Raw genomic sequence first — 20696 nt, 5'->3', positions numbered from 1 at the left:
ATATACATGATTTTACCATGAAAATTTGTGTATAATGTCACAGTACTGAAACACATACAAAAGTATTCGATATTACAAGTACTATTTAAAAAAAACCTTTTTAAGCTCTATTAAAAACTTACATAATATTATGACATTTACTATGTGACAGGCATTTTTTTTTTAAATTGTATAATATTATATATGAATTTACCTGAAAACTTGTGCATAATGTTACAGCACTGAATTACATACAAATGTACGTGATATTACTAGTACTATATAAAAAAAACTTTTTTTAAGTTCTATTATAACACTTACTTATGACAGTACTATATGGCAGGCATTTTTAAATTGTATGATATTATATATACATGATTTTACCTCAACATTTGTGTATAACACAGTACAGCACTTAAATACATACAAATGTACGCGATATTACAAGTACTGTATCAAAAAGCCTTTTTAAGCTCTATTATAAAACTTACATATGACAGTATTATATGACAGGCATTTTTTAAATTGTGTAATATATACATGATTTTATCACAATATATTAAAAAGCTCGATTGTTCAGGCCAAAAATGTATTTTTTGACATCGCTAATTTTACCATTATAATAATACTTTCTATGAGGGTATTACAAAAATTTAATCATATATATTAAAAAGCTCGATTGTTCAGGCCAAAAATGTATTTTTTGACATCGCTAATTTTACCATTATAATAATACTTTCTATGAGGGTATTACAAAAATTTAATCACCTATTTTTTAACTTAAGAAAGTATGGTCATGATATTTATATTTTAAAGTAATATAAAATATGTCAATAAGAACTTTTTGACTTGACTAGCATAACACTGATATCACAAATGACGTCACATACCTGTCTTAAAACATTGCATATCAATATGGAAAATACTGAAAAATTCAGTTTAAGTTCAGCTTAACAAGGTTTTTAATTAGTATCATAAAAAAAGATTGCTATCTTTTGACTTGACTAGCATAACACTGATATCACAAATGACGTCACATACCTGTCTTAAACCATTGCATATCAATATGGAAAATACTGAAAAATTCAGTTTAAGTTCAGCTTAACAAGGTTTTTAATTAATATCATAAAAAAAGATTGCTATCTACACACATTATTCAAAAATGTATTTATTCAGACATCACAAAAGACGTCACGTACTGTTATGATAATTTGCGTATCAATTTTGGAAATATTTACAGTTTCAATAAACATAACTAGAATTGATATTTTTACCGTTAAAGTGGTAAAGAACTTTGGTCGTGGTAAACATGACACTAACACCGCAAATGACGTCGCTTACCGTTGTGAAAATTCGTGTATCAATATAGAACATATTGAAAAACCTCAATATGCATGACTGTATTTGTACATTTTATTGTTAAAGTGATAAAGAATTTTGGACTTGGCAAACAATGTCACTGACATCAAAGACTGACGTCACATACTGTTATGAAAAATTGCCTCTATCACTATGGAAAATACTGAAAAATCTCTTTAAGCACGACTGTAGTTGAAAATTATCCTAGTAGAGTGATAAAGAACATTGGGCGTGGCATACACGTCATTGACATCACAAATGATCACTGACATCAAAGACTGACGTCGCATCCTGTTATGAAAATTTGCCTCTATCACTATGGAAAATACTGAAAAATCTCTTTAAGCACATCTGTAGTTGAAAATTTTCCTAGTAGAGTGATAAAGAACATTGGACGTGGCATACACGTCATTGACATCACAAATGACGTCACGTACCTTTATGAAAATTTGCATATTAATATGGGAAATATTGAATAGTTTCAGGTTCCATTGAACTTAGCAACGTTTTAATTTAGAAACTAATAATGAATGTTATCTTCATACCTCGTCTAAAGATATGTTTTATCGGGACATCACATATGATGTCACAAACCCTTTAAGAAAGTTCGCATATCAATATGGAAAATATTGAAAAGTTTCAGTTTCTGCTGAACTTAACAGAGTTTTTAATTAAGTAATAATTAATGTTATTTGCACATATCGTTCAAAAATATATTTTATTCGGACAGGTAACTCTCTGAGTTTATCTGTATGTTGATTCTGAGCACTCATTGTGCTTTTAACTTGGCAAGCAGGAAAATTTTATCTACAATACCGTATTAACTGTATTTTCATGTTGAAATCTATAAAATAGTTACAATATTCAACGTTTTTGTGTGTGATGTCTGTCATTTATTAATAACATATAGCTATATAAAAAGTTTTCTCACAACACATAACATATTCATGATGTACATTAGGTTTACACTGTAAGTATTAATACTGAGTGTTTTTTTTTATAATTCATTTGCATTATAACCCAAGTTCTATTGGTTGTTGTCTCCAGAGTTCATCTGTACCTCCTCAGGCCATGGCAGATCCATCCAATGCTTGTACTCTTTGAATTTAACCCTGTGAATGTTACCCGTCTTATTTTGATAGAATATTTTGCCTCCGCGCGTCCATACTGATTTAACTTCATCTTGCATTTTTTGTTTAACACAGCTGTATACATGGTGGTTTAATTGAGTGAGATCTTCCGAAATAAACATTTTACTGCCTTTAAACATTTTTAAATTATTCATAATTTTGTTTTTGGTTGATCTTCTCACGAACCTCACAATAATTTGACGTTTCTTAGGTCCCTTTTTTTTGCCCAATCTGTGTGCTATATCGATATCGGCTGCTGATATTTTCAAATCTTTTATGTGCTTATTTAAGCTTTCAACTACTTTCCCTATTGTTTTTTCATCTGATTCTTTTTCATCCTCCGAGATTCCATTGATGCGGATATTATTCACTCTACTATATTGCTCGATATCATTAAGAAGAAAACACATATTATCTTAATAGTAACAGTGAGAGTACAGGTTTTTGTGCATGTTGGTTCCATATCTGACAAAGTGGCTGTATCCTTTTAAATTTATTTTCATCTTTAACATAAGACTTATGTGAAATCATATATTCTTATGAGAAATACACATATAATGTAATAATATGGAAGTACGTCTGTTGTATACTGCAATATCTTAAATATTTTGCACCATGAGTAAGTTGTATACATTAGAGATAGACCCTAAAATTTTCAATGACAGTTATACATTAAATAAAGTCTAGAAATTTATTTCCAAGTCCTTTAAATAACCAAAAATGATTTCACAAATGTGAAGCTTATGATCGTTTTGTTAATATATCAATAACAGAAGTTTTAATTTTTAATTTTAAAATTGTGATCCACAAAGAATGACAACTCTTGCCTTGGGCTAGTACTTATAAGCAGAGATATCAATTGAGTGGAAAATGAAAACTGTTTAAGACACAATATCATACTTTTTTGCACAACAAAAACATTAAGGATTTATTCATGTGTTTGATTTACCCCTCAAAACATGGTTCCTATGATTTTGTCAACTTACTTATGGTAAAAAGTAAACTTTTAACAAGCCAATAATAAAATGAAATACCAGTAAGTAATTAATAGTGCAGATAATACAGTTTTGCTTGTATCAAAGTGTCACAATAGAAGCACTTTTGTAATACAGAACACCTGGTAGGACTAGTAAAGGTGCAATTATATTGATCTGTATTTCCTATGCCTATATACATGTACAAATAAAAGAAGTTATAATTGTATCTAATGCTTGGCTAGACAAATTTTGTTCTTGCAGTAATCCGCAGACAGAAATTACAGATACCACTGGCTGTAATTTGGACAATAATATTGAGAAAAAAACACAAAATTACAAAATAACATTAATTCAAACAAGAGCTGTCACTAATGGTGACAAATGCCCCCCGCAGCACCTTGACCTTTGACCTGGTGACCTTGACCTTTGACCCCAAAAGTCAGTAGGGGTAATACAGTTTTGCTTGTATCAAAATGTCACAACAGAAGCACTTTTGTAATACAGAACACCTGGTAGGACTAGTAAAGGTGCAATTATATTGATCTGTATTTCCTATGCCTATATACATGTACAAATAAAAGAAGTTATAATTGTATCTAATGCTTGGCTAGACAAATTTTGTTTTTGCAGTAATCCGCAGACAGAAATTACAGATACCACTGGCTGTAATTTGGACAATAATACTGAGAAAAAAACACAAAATTACAAAATAACATTAATTCAAACAAGAGCTGTCACTAATGGTGACAAATGCCCCCGCAGCACCTTGACCTTTGACCTGGTGACCTTGACCTTTGACCCCAAAAGTCAGTAGGGGTGGTGTACTCAATAAGTACTATCAGCATGTGAAGTTTGAAGGTCCTGGGTGCAGTGGTTTGCGAGTAAAGTGCCTTCATGCAAAAAGTTAACGTTGTGATGAATGAACGAACGAACAAACTAACGAACGGACAGACAGTTGAAAACTAATATGCCTCCCTTTGGGGGCATAAAAATGACTTTAAGTACACCAAAAAAAATTGTTATCAATGAAAAAATATCGTTGTCTAGAGCAGGTTGAACCACAGTCAACTATGTGACATGTAACTGAGAAACCACTGCACCGTTCTGACTAGATGAAATTGGTAGTAGATTGGATCTAAATAATATAAAGCTAATCAATCATGCCATTTCCTTATTTCCTTAATGGACACTGTACTAGATCTCAACATAAATAAATCCATCCAATAAGCAGGTCAACTTAAGTAAACAGCTTTAAAATATGTCCCTATTCTGGGGCAGTAATTACAATTGGCTAAATATAAACTTAGTGTCAAAATACAGGAACAATCTACCTTAATCAACCTTGAAGCACAAAACTACATTAACTGTATATAAAAGCAGTTTCATCAAATAATAACTGTAGGAATGCCACCAATACAATTTTGTCATTATTACTACTAGTGGTGATGGACCCGCCCGCTTAGCTCGGTAGATAGAGCGTCGGTCTACGGATCACGGGGTCGTGAGTTCCATCCTCGGGCTTGGCGTATGTTCTCCGTGACTATATGATAAACGACATTGTGTCTGGAATCATTAGTCCTCCACCTCTGATCCATGTGGGGAAGTTGGCAGATACTTGCGGAGAACAGGTTTGTACTGGTACAGAATCCAGGAACACTGGTTAGGTTAACTGTCCACACATGCAGATGATGATGATAAAGATAAATTTTAAGTTTCAAGTCTTTATCTTATATTGCATTAACGTAGTATCCAGAAAGCGAAGATTGCAAAAAAGTTTAAGTCAAAAGGAGCATAATTCTGTCAAAAACACAATTAGAGTTATAGGGTATGTAGCCACACATGCAGATGATTATAAACAAATACTTTTAATTTCAAGTCATTACCTTTTAAAGTACCAAAGATATGTCTATAAATGAAGCTTTCCAAAAAATTTAACATGAAAATAATTCAAAGTATAACTCCTTGGTTACCTTGACCTTGGGTATAATGGACTCAACCCCTACACATACTTTGTTTGTATGCTGGACAATGTTTATGTGAACTTACAGTATGATATAAGCAAAAGTAACAAAGATATGACAGAAAAACAAAGGTTGCCGAAAAACTTTAACCTTAAAAATAACCTAACTGTAAGACCTTGGTGACCTTGACCTTGGGTATAATGGGCCCAGTCCTTATACAAACCTTGTTTATATGCTGGATAATGTTTATGTAAAGTTACAGTAAGATAAAAGCTATAGTAACAAAGAGATGACAGAAAAACAAAGGTTGCCGAAAAACTTTAACCTTAAAAATAACCCAAGTATAACAGCTTAGTGACTTTGACCTTGAGTATAATAGGCTCAGCCCCTATACATACATTGTTTGTATAGTATACTGGACAATGTTTATTTGAAGTTACAGTAAAATATAAGCAACAGTAACAAAGATATGACAGAAAAATGAAGGTTGCCGAAAAACTTTAACCAAGAAGGGTCACGCCGATGCCGACACCAACGCCGAAGCCGACGCCGGGGTGAGTAGTATAGCCCCCCTATTCTCCAAATAGTGGAGCTAAAAAGGAAAAAAAATAGGTATCAGGAAATTAATGCTTTATTTCCAAAGAATGCTATGAATCTTACTTACTGACCGGCTATATGTTATTGAAACACGAGAATTAATTGTTTTTACTAGTTTTTACATTGAAAATTGTGAAGTGCTTGTTCAATATGCATTCCTCTGTGGTGAATAATCAATGGTCAAGACCATGGGAAAGTTTTTATTGCCATGTCGACCCAGGTTAGATTCCTGATTTGGACATCTTTTTTTTTCTTGATCTGGTATTTTTCAGATAGCTCATAATATTATTCTAATGTTCATAATATGACCAAATTTCATTTTTTAAAGAAAGATCATTTTTAGCCAAAATCTGGAGGTCAGTGCCTTTAAAATGTTGGGATCAATGGAAGTTGATAGTTCTGTACCTGAATTTAATCAAGATTAGTCAAAGATCAAGTTATTAATTTACTCTGAATAACCCTCATGAAAATGTTCACTGGTTCCCAGCGCTCATGTTATTATGGTATTATCAAGAATCAAGAAAGAAAATGGGTTTAAAATGCTACATGCATAATATTAACTACAATAATTTACTAGGTCTGGCTACTATAACTAAGTGAGCAATATTCTTTTTCTAATGGTCAAATCAGAAGTTATGGTTTAACCCCATTTGGCTGACAACTGCAACATATGTGAAACTGATGACCTCACACTAAGTTCATAGCATGTGGATATTTCTGAAGGTCAAGATCAACATTTTTCTATCTATTTATTTAATTTAATCATAAATATTAACATTGCCAACAAAGTTCATAAATACATTTAAATTCACACAAAAAAATCCAATTCTATATCTCATTTGTTTTCCATGCTGCAATGGACTGAAAATAGGTTTAATCTGTAGCATTGAAATTAATGAAATTATAGCTTGAATTGTTTCTTTATTAGATTTGTTTCAGAGTCAGAGATTTTTTGTAATTTTGTGGCAAATAATTTGCAAACATATCTAAATTTGACAACTTTGCATATAGATAATATCTACTGACCGGAAGAAAACTTGTTACATATAAATATTTACTATGACTGTCAAAAGATCATTATCTCCTCCTTCATATCCACTTATAAAGATTGATAAAACACGGATCTGTCAACAAACTTATTTTTGACCTTTTAACACTCCCCAAAATCAACAGGAGTCATCTACACTGCATATCCAACTGTTTTATGAAGTTTCAACATTATTGGTCAAGTGGTTCTAAAGTTATTGATCAAAAATGATTTTCCATGTTCAGGCCCCTGTGACCTTGACCTTTGATGGTGTGACCCCAAAAACATTAGGGGTTGTCTACTTCATAAGCCCTATTACCCTATGAAGTTTGAAGGTTCTAGGTCAAATGGTTCTCCAGTTATTGATTGGAAATAAAGTGTGACAGACAGACGGACAGGGCAAAAACAATATGTCTCCCCCAGTGGGGGAGAGACATAATAAGTTTACATGCTATCTACTGTGAAATCAATACTATTCATGAGGACTAATTTTCATAAATTTCATGCCTGATTGAATCCATGAAATTGAATTCCAACTAGAACTTATTTATTTTCATGAAAAATGTATATCTCCCACCACTTAACATACCGCCATTGTAAAGAGAATTTGCAATACCCTTCCTACCCCATAGCACTGTAAGCAGAGTAAAATTGAATGGTCTTCATAACAGAAAGGAACCATATAAGAATTGGTCTTTACTTACAGATATGACTGTATTTGTAGCTATATGTTGGGGAAATTAATTCTAATTTAATTCATGTTATTGTTCTCTTTCCCAAGTTTTTCAGTTTATTTATGTTTATCAGGAAGTAAGTCAACTGTCTATACAAAATTATTAGCAATATTTTAGCTGTTTAAAATGGAACACACATAAAATTAAGCATCAATAGCTTTATCTGGTTTTCTTTTTCTCCTATATCTTAACCCTGTAAAACAATTTCCGTTGTGTCAACAAACTTTCAACAAAGACCAACATCATTTTAATGACAGTGCAAGTGCACCTAACTGTTCTCTCATAAAGTTTTTTTTTAGGTCATGTCAATGGACTTGTTCAAAACCTTTACAAATTGTCATTTTCATTTACAGGGCATGTAACAAATGTCAGATATCAAATGGAAGTATTTTTTAAACCTGACTTTTTTTCTGACCTGGTCACCAAACCATAACAGGGCTTTATAACAAAATAATTTTTTTTAAATAAAGTCTGTAAAAAGATCCTTTGAAAGCAAAGAATGCTACCGAGAAGAATAATAGCTGAATCTGTTCATGAGAGGTAATGAACTGTGCAACACCTCTCACGCTACCCCCCCCCCACAGCACCGGCTTAAGTGGAACTCTATTACACATATGTTGAATGATCCCAAAGGACCAGAAAATATAACAACACTGAACATATTTGCATGAAGAATCATAGAAATGAACTCTTTGATAAACATTCCAATGGAACTACATCACTGTACTGTGTTGTTCGGTCCAGTTAATGCAAGCTTTCTATCAACAAGCACTTTCAGCTTTAGCCAACTCAAAAATATAATTATCTTCCATTTGTCTATTCTAGTTGCTCAAACCAAGACAGATTCCATAGAAATTATTTCATATCCTTAGGACGGCCAGCACATATTTATGCAATCTCGCCAGGCACATGTATGTTTTTGACAACACAGAAAATGACGTCACTCGACCTTCAGCTATTTCCGGAAGTAAATAAAATGAAAGTAGAAATGCTAAACTTGAAAACGAAAGCCGCATTTTGATTCGTAGATAGTCAGGGGTCACGCGCAGGGGTCACCCCGTCTAAATGTATGCGCGTGGACTTCTTTTTTTTTTTTTTTGCTATTGGGGAGCCAATTTTCAGCAGTTTATTACGAATTGAAATTACCTGGGCTTTAGTACAGCATGTCAGCTTTTAATCTATGAAAAAATATTTGAGCTCTGGATAAACAGAAATCCCACAGGGGTCCGTAACGGACCAAGGGTACATCGATAATTTTGGAACTTCATCAAATCGCTCAAAATGTCATTTTTGATGTTGTCTGAGAGTGTCAGTATATGCCTCAGATGTAAGATGTAACCGTATTTGAGAGCTGCAGATCCTAGACATTTCAGAAATATTTTCAAAGTAAGTTTCGTGTAATAAATGTTGTTTCTACGGAAGCGTGAAAGGGCCATCAGACGCTAATACGTTTTAGTACGTTAAGGCTGCGAAAAGGATATACATATTTCCTAAAATGCATTTTAGTTTAGCCATTTTTGTCTCAAACGAAAGTTTTCGTACAGACGTGTTAAAATATGTCGAAAAAGCACTGATTTTTAGATAAAAAATGATTTCTCTAATAACCTTAGGACGGCCAGCACATATTTATGCAATCTCGCCAGCCACATGCATGTTTTTGACAACACAGAAAATGACGTCACTCGGCCTTCAGCTATTTACGGAACTAAATAAAATGAAAGTAGAAATGCTAAACTTGAAAACGAAAGCCGCATTTTGATTCGTAGATAGTCAGGGGAACTTCATCAAATCGCTCACAATGTCATTTTTGATGTTGTCTGAGAGTGTCAGTATAGGCCTCAGATGTAAGATATAACCGTATTTGAGAGCTGCAGACCTAGACATTTCAGAAATATTTTCAAAATAAGTTTCGTGTAATAAATGTTGTTTCTACGGAAGCGTGAAAGGGCCATCAGACGCTAATACGTTTTAGTACGTTAAGGCTGCGGAAAGGATATACAGATTTCCTAAAATGTATTTTAGTTTAGCCATTTTTGTCTCAAACGTGAGTTTTCCTACAGACATGTTAAAATGTGTCGAAAAAGCACTGATTTTTAGATAAAAAATGATTTCTCTAACAACCTTAGGATGGCCAGCACATATTTATGCAATCTCGCCAGGCACATGTATGTTTTTGACAACACAGAAAATGACGTCACTCGACCTTCAGCTATTTCCGGAAGTAAATAAAATGAAAGTAGAAATGCTAAACTTGAAAACGAAAGCCGCATTTTGATTCGTAGATAGTCAGGGGTCACGCGCAGGGGTCACCCCGTCTAAATGTATGCGCGTGGACTTCTTTTTTTTTTTTTTTTTTTTTTTTTTTTTTTGCTATTGGGGAGCCAATTTTCAGCAGTTTATTACGAATTGAAATTACCTGGGCTTTAGTACAGCATGTCAGCTTTTAATGTATGAAAAAATATTTGAGCTCTGGATAAAAAGAAATCCCACAGGGGTCCGTAACGGACCAAGGGTACATCGATAATTTTGGAACTTCATCAAATCGCTCACAATGTCATTTTTGATGTTGTCTGAGAGTGTCAGAATATGCCTCAGATGTAAGATATAACCGTATTTGAGAGCTGCAGACCTAGACATTTCAGAAATATTTTCAAAATAAGTTTCGTGTAATAAATGTTGTTTCTACGGAAGCGTGAAAGGGCCATCAGACGCTAATACGTTTTAGTACGTTAAGGCTGCGGAAAGGATATAAAGCTTCCTATATATTCACACTTTAAAGGGAGATCATCAGGAAATGTTTCAGAGCACAGTAAATTTATCATTTCTGATAGGAATCTAGCTTTGAGTAATGGACCTTTCTGTTCCTACAAAATTTCTAACAAACTATATGAAAAGTGAAATATGTTATAAAAATTTTGGTTTATTATACAGTGACTGGCCATTTTTTTTTAAAACAAACAAAATAACAGTATCATGATTAAAGGAAGATGCCATTCATTCAACTATGAAATAAATGTTTACATGACCTTTGGTAGAAAAGTAACATTTTTCATACCAAAAAAAAAAACAAACTAGAAAATGCTTTTGTAAAAAAGCGCATGTCTCCCCCAATGCAAAGTCAAAGTCCTATAGGCAAGAAGTCAATAGGGGTCAGGAGCGAAAGTCAAAGAGACACTGATGGTTGGCTGCAAATAGGATCATCTACTTGGCATGTCCAGTCATCCCGCTAAATTTCAACACTCTTGGCCTAGTGGTTCTCAAGTCACTGTTCAGGCTCCTGTGACCTTGATCAAGTGACCTCAAAATAAATAGGGGTCATCTACTCTGCATGTCCAATCATCCTATTAAGTTTCAACATTGTAGATAAAGTGGTTCTCAAGCTATTTCCAAAAAATGATTTTACATGAACAGGCCACTGTGACCTTGACCTTTAATAGACTGACCCCAAAATCAATAGGGGTCATCTACTCTGCATGTTCAATCATCCTATGAAGTTTCAACATTCTGGGTCAAGTGGTTCTCAAGTTATTCATCGGAACTAGTTATCAATGTTCAGGCCCCTGTGACCTTGACCTTTGATGGAGTGACCCCAAAAACAATAGGGGTCATTTACTCTGCATGAACAATCATCCTATGAAGTTTCAACATTCTGGGTCGAGAGGTTCTCAAGTTATTGATTGGAAATGGTTTTCCCTGTTCAGGCCCCTGTGGCCTTGACCTTTAACAGAGTGACCCTAAAATCGTTAGGGGTCATCTACTCTGCATGACCAATCATCCTAGGAAGTTTCATCATTCTGGGTCAAGTGGTTCTCAAGTTACTGACCGGAAATGGTTTTGAATGTTCGGGCCCCTGTGACCTTGACCTTTCAAAGAGTGAACCCAAAATCGTTAGGGGTCATCTACTCTGCATGACCAATCATCCTATAAAGTTTCAACATTCTGGGTCAAGTGGTTCTCAAGTTACTGACCGGAAATAATTTTCATTGTTCAGGCCCCTGTGACCTTCACCTTTAATGGAGTGACCCCAAAATCGATAGGGGTCATCTACTTTGCATATACAATCATCCTATGAAGTTTCAACATTCTGGATCAAGTGGTTCTCTAGCTATTGATCGGAAATGGTTTTCAATGTTCCGGCCCCTGTGACCTTGACCTTTGACGGAGTGACCCCAAAATCAATAGGGGTCATCTACTCTTCATGATCAATCATCCTATGAAGTTTCAACATTCTGTGTCAAGTGGTTCTCCAGTTACTGACCGGAAATGGTTTTCCATGTTCAGGCCCCTGTGACCTTGACCTTTAATAGAGTGACCCAAAAATCAATAGGGGCCATCTACTCTGCATGACCAATCATCATGTGAAGTTTCAACATTCTGGGTCAAGTGGTTCTCTAGTTATTGATCGGAAATGGTTTTCAATGTTCAGGCCCCTGTGACCTTGACCTTTGACGGAGTGACCCCAAAAACAATAGGGGTCGTCTACTCCAGCAGCCCTACAAACCTATGAAGTTTGAAGGTTCTATGTCAAATGGTTCTCCATTTATTGCTCGGAAATGAAGTGTGACGTACGGACGGACGGACGGACGGAAGGACGGACGGACTGACAGGGCGAAAACAATATGTCTCCTGGGGGAGACATAATTATAAGATTCTAATCTAATCATTATAATACATCATACTGTAAATATCAGTGATTTTCATTTGGCCCAAATTCCAGAATCTTTCCCAGATTCTTTAACATGCAAGATGTATACCACCTACACTGGACCTCAATATGAAGTCACATAAAAGAACAGTAACAGGTAATCGTTTTATTTTCAATATCAGACTAGATTTTCAACATATCAAGCTAGTTTTACTTTAAACATATCAGGCTATATTTTCAACATATCAGACTATATTTTCAACATGTCAGACTACATTTTCAACATATCAGACTATATTTTCAACATGTCAGACTACATTTTCAACATATCAGGCTATATTTACACATATCAGACAATACTTTCAACCTATCAAGCTGGTTTTATTTTCAACATATGAGACTATATTTTCAACATATCACGCAGGTTTTATTTCAGACATAACACACATAAGTACTTTCAACATATCAGGCTTGTTTGTCAACATAAGCTTATATTTTCAACACATCAGACAACAAATATCAATTTAATTCTATATTCAGAATGTCAGACTGCCTACAGGAATGTTGCAATGAATGTGTTCACTGATGATTATATCACATTAGACACAAATGCTGCAAAAAAATCTAAGAACACAGTTCACTAGCAGCAAAGGGTCTCAAACAAATTTGCTTCATTTTTCATCAGTCTTCATTTCGGTGCATTCAGTGATGCACAAATACACTACACGTTTAATTTCAGTCTTTCAATGCTGACTTACAAAGGGTACATTTCCTGAGAAAATAGCTCCCATAAAATGCCTCAATCAATGATATGTTCTACAACACGTCCAATTTCATTTCTTCAAACCTCACTTGTCAAGACTTCCCCTAACAAATAGCAGTACGCGGTCTTCGCTCCTTTATTCTCTGAAGTAGCTCCATGAATGTTTCAAGCTTTTTATCTAGCCACAACAACCCAAGATACAGGCCGAGTAGCGTTTCTGATCAGTCTGAAATTGCCAAATTGGTCTTTGCTGCTATCTGATATTTGTTTTAAAAAGGATATATTTTTTCCTTAATAAGGTTTGAAGTAAAAATGTAATGAAACATTTTGAAGTTTTTTATACTAGACAGTTCTTATACTTGTACAGTTCTCTCGCCTTATTTTTCTGCACATACAAACGGAATTGGGCTACAAAACTAGCAGGATTATACAACATACAAATGGTATTACTATACTAGGAGTCAAGGGTAAAAAGCTACTAATTCTAAAATTTCATGCAGAGAAACTAAACAAAATATGAGCCAATTTTATTGCTCTGTTTAAAAAATTGCAATCAGACCGGGGATATATTCCATAATATGGAACAACTAATGTAATGAAAACAAACCAGTGGGTAGGATTTACGTGACAAAATCATGCAAGCTTTATCTCTTTTAGCACCAGACACTGATAAAAACTGCAAGAATTCTACGTAGCTATGTTTATCATAATGTTAATTTTAAACTTACTTTTTTTAACGCCCTGGGGAAAATAAAAGTCTTGTTCCATATCATCTGTTTTTTCGCCAAACACTGTTTCTGTACTAAAAGTTGGCACAGGAAACATGTCCTCCAGTTTGACGTCCCTACGTCTGCTACATCTAGGTGTAGTTTTTGATACTCTCGGTGATGAAGATGATGTTGTAGCTTTAAGAACATCACAAGGTGGGGGTGTAGCTTGTTCTTCCTTGACGACTGCAGCAGATGGAAGCTGGACATCAGATAAAACACGTCCATGCTGCTCAACATGACTGAAATGTAAAAAAGTAGCAAATTATCACTTGCTGTATGATAATGAAATCTGGCTGTTGTTTTCATATCTGCAATTCAAATAGATAAGCAGGAGAATGCAAGATCTATTACACTTACTGTTCATCTGAGATATGTTACACTTACTGAGCAAAAGAGAACTCTGCTCTGGCAAATGTCCATTCTAAAAATAAGAAGTGGGGGGCAAATGTCCTATCTACCATTTCAACTGGGGGGCTAATGTCCTACAACCAGATGTAGATGTTAGAATATAAAAAAGTTACTTTTTTCACTTTTACATTCTCAGCAATGTTCAATCTTGGCTCAGACTACCTATGTTCTAGGATGAAAAGGGACATACAGGAGAACACCTATCACTGGAAGTTGCATGGCCATAAGCAAAATGCTTGAATCTTGAGTTATCCTGGGTTTCAAGCAACCAAAACATAGAAATTATAAGGAAAATAGATGGCGACTTCATGAACTGCAATAGTCACTCTGGATGCTCAAAGCAATTGATGCTGAAACAAGCAATTCTTAACTGTAATAATGTAAAATTATTATAGCCTCAGGGGTTATCCCCTATGAAACAAGAGGACCATGATGGTCCTGAATCGCTCACCTTCTCCACATGACCCAATTTTCATGAAGATCCATTGAAAAATTTGGCTTCTAGAGAGGTCACAAGGTTTTCTATTATTTGACCTAATGACCTAGTTTTTGAAGGCACATGACCCAGTTCTGAACTTGACCTAGATACTATCAAGGTGAACATTCTTACCAATTTTCATGAAGATCTCATGAAGAGTATGGCCTCTAGAGAGGTCACAAGGTTTTCTACTTTTATACCGACTGACCTAGTTTTGACCACATGTGACCCAGTTTCAAATTTTATCTAGATATCATCAAGGTGAACATTCAGACAAATTTTCATGAAGATCCATTGAAAAATATGGCCTCTAAAGTGGTCAAATGGTTTTTCTATTTTTAGACCTACTGACCTAGTTTTTGACCGCAGTTGACCCAGTTTCGATCTTGACCTAGATATCATCAAGATGAATATTCAAACCAACTTTCATACAGATCCCATGAAAAATATGGCCTCTAGAGAGGTCACAAGGTTTTTTTATTATTTGACCTACTGACCTAGTTTTTGAATACACGTGACCCTGACCTAGATATCATCAAGGTGAACATTCTGACCAATTTTCATGAAGATCCATTGAAAAATATGGCCTCTAGAGAGGTCACAAGGTTTTTCTATTTTTAGACCTACTGACCTAGTTTTTGACTGCAGTTGACCCAGTTTCGAACTTGACCTAGATATCATCAAGATGAACATTCAGACCAACTTTCATACAGATCCCATGAAAATATGGCCTCTAGAGAGGTCACAAGGTTTTTCTGTTATTTGACCTACTGACCTAGTTTTTGATGGCACGTGACCCAGTTTCGAACTTGACCTAGATATCATCAAGATGAACATTCTGACCAATTTTCATGAACATTCATTGAAAAGTATAGCCTCTAGAGAGGTCACAAGGTTTTTCTATTTTTAGACCTACTGACCTAGTTTTTGACCGCAGTTGACCCACTTTCGAACTTGACCTAGATATCATCAAGATGAACATTCTGACCAATTTTCATGAAGATCTTGTGAAATATATGGCCTCTAGAGAGGTCACAAGGTTTTTCTATTTTTAGACCTACTGACCTAGTTTTTGAAGGCACGTGACCCAGTTTCGAACTTGACCTAGATATCATCAAGGTGAACATTCTGACCAATTTTCATGAAGATCTTGTGAAATATATGGCTTCTAGAGAGGTCACAAGGTTTTTCTATTTTTAGACCTACTGACCTAGTTTTTGAAGGCACATGACCCAGTTTCGAACTTGACCTAGATATCATCAAGGTAAACATTCTGACCAACTTTCATAAAGATCCCATGAAAAATGTGACCTCTAGAGTGGTCACAAGCAAAAGTTTACGGACACACGGATGGACGGACGCCGCGCGATCACAAAAGCTCACCTTGTCACTTTGTCACAGGTGAGCTAAAAATATAGACAAGGTGGAATAGAATCAGGAAACAGAAGGCTTCAAGAATAAAAGAGAACTGTGGCCTTTTGATAAAGAAATATTTTTTTTTAACTGAACTGTATTTTCTGCTCAAAGTACTTCTGCAGTTTAAAGATGAAGTTATACTGTAAATAACTAAATATGATACGTTTGTTCAAATTGGAAAAGAAAGATAATTTGCTGCAATGCAGTCTGAATATTTTGAAATGCACTATGAGCTAAACAATTACCTGCACACGAATTTCATGATAAGATGAACATTTAATCTGATATCTGCACAGACATTCTTACGCCCAGTTTGATAGTTTCAGAATAGACAGAAGTCCATAATAAATGATATATAGTCTCTGATATTTGCACTAAAAAAAACAGTAAGATAAGACTTGTTAACAGAGCTTTATTTCTCTTGTTAGATTTGAACTAACAGATTCACTTGCTCACACCTTATCTGGAAAAGCCACTTGCTCACATCTTGTCTGGCAAATCAACTTGCTCACATCTTGTCTGGCAAAGCCACTTGCTTACATCTTGTCTGGCAAAGTCACTTGCTCACATCTTGTCTGGCAAATCAACCTACTCACCTCTTGTCTGGCAAAGCCACTTTCTTACATCTTGTCTGGCAAAGTCACTTGCTCACATCTTTTCTGGCAAAGCCACTTGCTCCTGTCTAGCAAAGCCACCTGTTCACATCTTGTCTGGCAAAGATATTTCTTTACATCTTGTCTGGCAAAGCCATTTACTCTTATATTGTCTGGCAAAGCCATTTACACCTCTCTGGCAAAGCCACTTGCTCACATCTTTTCTGGCAAAGCCACTTGCTCCTGTCTGGCAAAGCCACATGTTCACATCTTGTCTGGCAAAGATATTTCTTCACATCTTGTCTGGCAAAGCCATTTACTCTTATATTGTCTGGCAAAGCCATTTACACCTCTCTGGCAAAGCCACTTGCTCACATCTTGTTTGGTGAAGCTACTCCCTCACACCTTGTCTGACTGACAGAAATCTAGTACAAAATCCCAGGTGCACAACTTCACATGCTGAATAATATTGCTATGATGTTTTATGACCCTAGGCCAAATACTTTTTGAGAAACTATAGAATCTGGTGAATAAGCGCATGTTCGAATATAAGCGCATATCAAAAGTAAGAAATTTTGTATGGGATAGTAAGCGCATGTCATGCCCTTACAATAATTTTGTCTCGAAAGTAGGCGCATATCCGATTACTGGTAAACAAACAGTAGATGCAGCAAAAAGACGTTATTAATGGTCTGTATTATACCGTGATAATTGTTGATGATAAATACAGGTGACATGTGTTTTTACCTATTGAATAGCCTATGGGTGTTAAAAGATTTTAACGTATATTGTCGGATAAAACAATTTAATCATGCTTTTTGAATAGACAATTTTCAGTAAATGAAAGTAAAAGTTTGAATACCAGAAAAGTTGTTTGCGTTGTCATAACAGTTTGTCATTCTTTTGTAAAGCTATGAAAAGAATATGGATAAAATGTTACAATTTTGGTGTTGAACAATTATCGAATGGTCTGAGAGATTGACTATTATTTGCAAATTATGTAATTCATTATGTATAAATACTGTAGGCCTTTGCAATGAAAGGAAGTAGTTCACTGTGCACGTCCATGGCCATGTTTTACTTTCGTTTTCTCAACCAAGGTAGGAAATGTTAATATTCATAATATATCAAAAATAGGCGCACGTGGCTTCTCTATAAGCGCATATCAAATATAAGCGCATAGTTTTGACTTAAGTATAAGCGCATATCAAAAATAGGTGCATAAAAGTGTCATTAAAATTATTATAAGCGTTTACGCTTATTTACCAGATTTTACAGTATGTGCAACAACTTTGTTTATGCCTTTTTATGCATATTTTTGATTAAGTCAAGGGCCATAACTCTGGTCTGGCTGAGTGATTTCTCTAACAAAACCCAACATGCACAACTTCACATGCCAAATGATATTCCTGTAATGTTTCATAATACTGGGTCAAATACTTTTTGGATACATGCAACACAACTGAAGTCCTTTTTATGCATACTTTTGACTAAAAAAAGGGCCAACATTCTGGTCTGGCTGCGTGAGATCCAAGTAAAAACCCCAGGTGCAATCCTGTGTGTTTTGATGACTCCGGGTCAAATACTTTTTGAGATATGCACAACACCAATTGGGATGGATGGACAAGGGCATCTCTATGCAACTATCTCTGGTAATTTTAGTGTTGATATCTTTTTCAATTTTTTTGTGTTGTATTGTGTGTCCATTGTAGTTTGTATAGGGCTTCTGAACGTTTATTTTATAGATGAAAAGAGCACTACAAAAATCTGGTAAATAATATTAATAATAATAGTAATGTATAAATTCACACATCCAAAGTATCTCCTGAACTGCTAAATATTTAACACTTTTTAATATTTATATCTCACCTCAGGACATAGTGTACACAAACAACACATTCTGGCTTCTGGGAGCGGCTATTGAAGATAACAGTTGCCTCGGTTACCATCCAAACATAGCCGCCATTTTTAGCAAGGAATCTGTACTGGCCAGTAGCTGTTTGCCCTTTCGAAAATACTGAAAAACAGAAAAGAACATTCTCATTTCATGTTTCATGATGAAAAAATACCACCAGAAAACGGTCTGGTTAAATGTTTCTAGCTAGCAGACCTTTTCAAATCTTAGAGCTCAATTCCTTTTTAGGATAACAGAGCAATCTCTGCAGCGCACCATAATATGGAAGGTTGAAAAGAATTTATAGAACAGAGATTGCTGCTCTGGGAAAGAAAATGTCAGACTCGATCTTGCAAAGGTGTCAGCAAAAGTTCATTTGTTGAGAATCAGATTTTAACACTGTTTTTCAGTTTTTTGGCAACAGTCATTTAAACTCTTTACAAGTATTCCTGGGTTCTGCACTGACTTGCTGACTAAAAGATGGATGACAAGTGTTATCACAGAGAGCATATGCAACATCAAAAGATCGTTCTCTCTTCTAAAGACAACAAATGTTATTAGAACAATTATAGGTGTTTGCTTCTTATTCAGAACACTTGCCGCACATGTGTAATCAAACTATTAACACTTCAGCTTTCTGTCAGTATTTTCCAACAAGGGCTAGGATAAATGAACATTTAAACATTTTCCAACTACAAAATAATTGCAGAATATTACTTACAATCTTTGAATGCCTTCTCCATCATTTTACTGTCAATGGCATGGGGGAAGGCGTAAAATGATTGCCCAACCATTTCATCATTCTGGTAACCAATCAGACGCTTTATTCTGAAATTCAAATTTACACATTCTGTACTGTATACACTGTAAAACTCGAAGCACAAGGACAAAAGGTTACCAGCTTATCTTTTGACAAAGAAATGATAAACCTTCAAAAAATACCTTTAAATCGGGGAAGGGGAAGAGGACTGTGGTAGGCTTCTGGAAAGGACAAGGAAGTTGCAATGTTTGGCCTCAATGTAGCAAAACCACTGTTAAATGGTTACCTTAGAAATTAAAAACTTTTACTTTTCATACATCAACATCATGACTTTGTTTTATCTATAATTTATATCTATTTCATCAAAGTCATTATGTTTATTTCTTTAAAAGAGTTGTTTCCCTTAGATTTCATTGCAAATGGCAATCTGTCAGATGTAAGACAGGCAATGCTAGACTATTCAAACTGGTGTCCCAGAAGCATGAATATTACCCTAAATGTTAAATTAAAATATCTGTAGAATTTCAATCCAGTATCTGCATTCGTTTTGGAGATAGTCACATGTATGCTGCTAAACTTTAACCAGGAATTTTTAAGTTCAAAAGGGGACATAATTTGCACAAAATACATGTAAGAGTTATGGGACTGACCCAATGTTGGTTATTGACCTAGAAAAAGAAAAAGTAAGTTTCAAAGCTATAGTTATGCCTTTATGTAATTGCTATATGTACTTGCATGCGAAACTTTAACCAGGATTTTCTAAGTCCAAAAGGGGGCATAATCTGGCCAAAAAACATGCCAGAGTTATGGGACTTGATGATATCACCAAGTTTTATAACCTCGAAGACACAGGTGAATTTTTAATTCAATATCTGCATCAGTTTTGGAGATATTAACTTGCATGCAAAACTTTAACCAGGAATTTTTAAGTTCAAAAGGGAACATAATTTGCACAAAATACATGTAAGAGTTATGGGACTGACCCAGTGTTGGTTATTGACCTAGAAAAAGTAAGTTTCAAAGCTATAATTATGCCTTTATGTAATTGCTATATGTACTTGCATGCAAAACTTTAACCAGGATTTTCTAAGTCCAAAAGGGGGCATAATCTGGCCAAAAAACATGCCAGAGTTATGGGACTTGATGATATCACCAAGTTTTATAACCTCAAAGACACAAGTGAAGTTTCAATTCAATATCTGCAT

At 34.9% G+C, this 20696-nt stretch overlaps 1 protein-coding gene across 4 annotated transcripts in view; it reads right to left on the bottom strand.

Annotated features, from left to right (window-relative positions):
• The window catches only part of LOC123527848 (hypoxia-inducible factor 1-alpha-like), a 132272-nt gene that overhangs the window by 26089 nt on the left and 85487 nt on the right, over window positions 1–20696 (bottom strand). For all 4 annotated transcript variants that reach the window (XM_045307548.2, XM_045307555.2, XM_045307560.2 and 1 more), the window contains exons 6-8: window positions 19453–19559; window positions 18707–18854; window positions 13901–14181 (exon numbers count right to left, since the gene is read on the bottom strand). In XM_045307548.2, coding sequence (XP_045163483.2) covers window positions 13901–14181; window positions 18707–18854; window positions 19453–19559 — 536 coding nt within the window. The remainder of the gene's footprint in view (window positions 1–13900; window positions 14182–18706; window positions 18855–19452; window positions 19560–20696) is intronic.

Source organism: Mercenaria mercenaria, chromosome 1 (genome assembly GCF_021730395.1).
Source record: "Mercenaria mercenaria strain notata chromosome 1, MADL_Memer_1, whole genome shotgun sequence".
In the NCBI taxonomy this organism is placed as follows: domain Eukaryota; kingdom Metazoa; phylum Mollusca; class Bivalvia; order Venerida; family Veneridae; genus Mercenaria; species Mercenaria mercenaria.
Note: the sequence above shows the minus strand (reverse complement) of the source record. Positions and strands in the feature narration are given on the sequence as shown.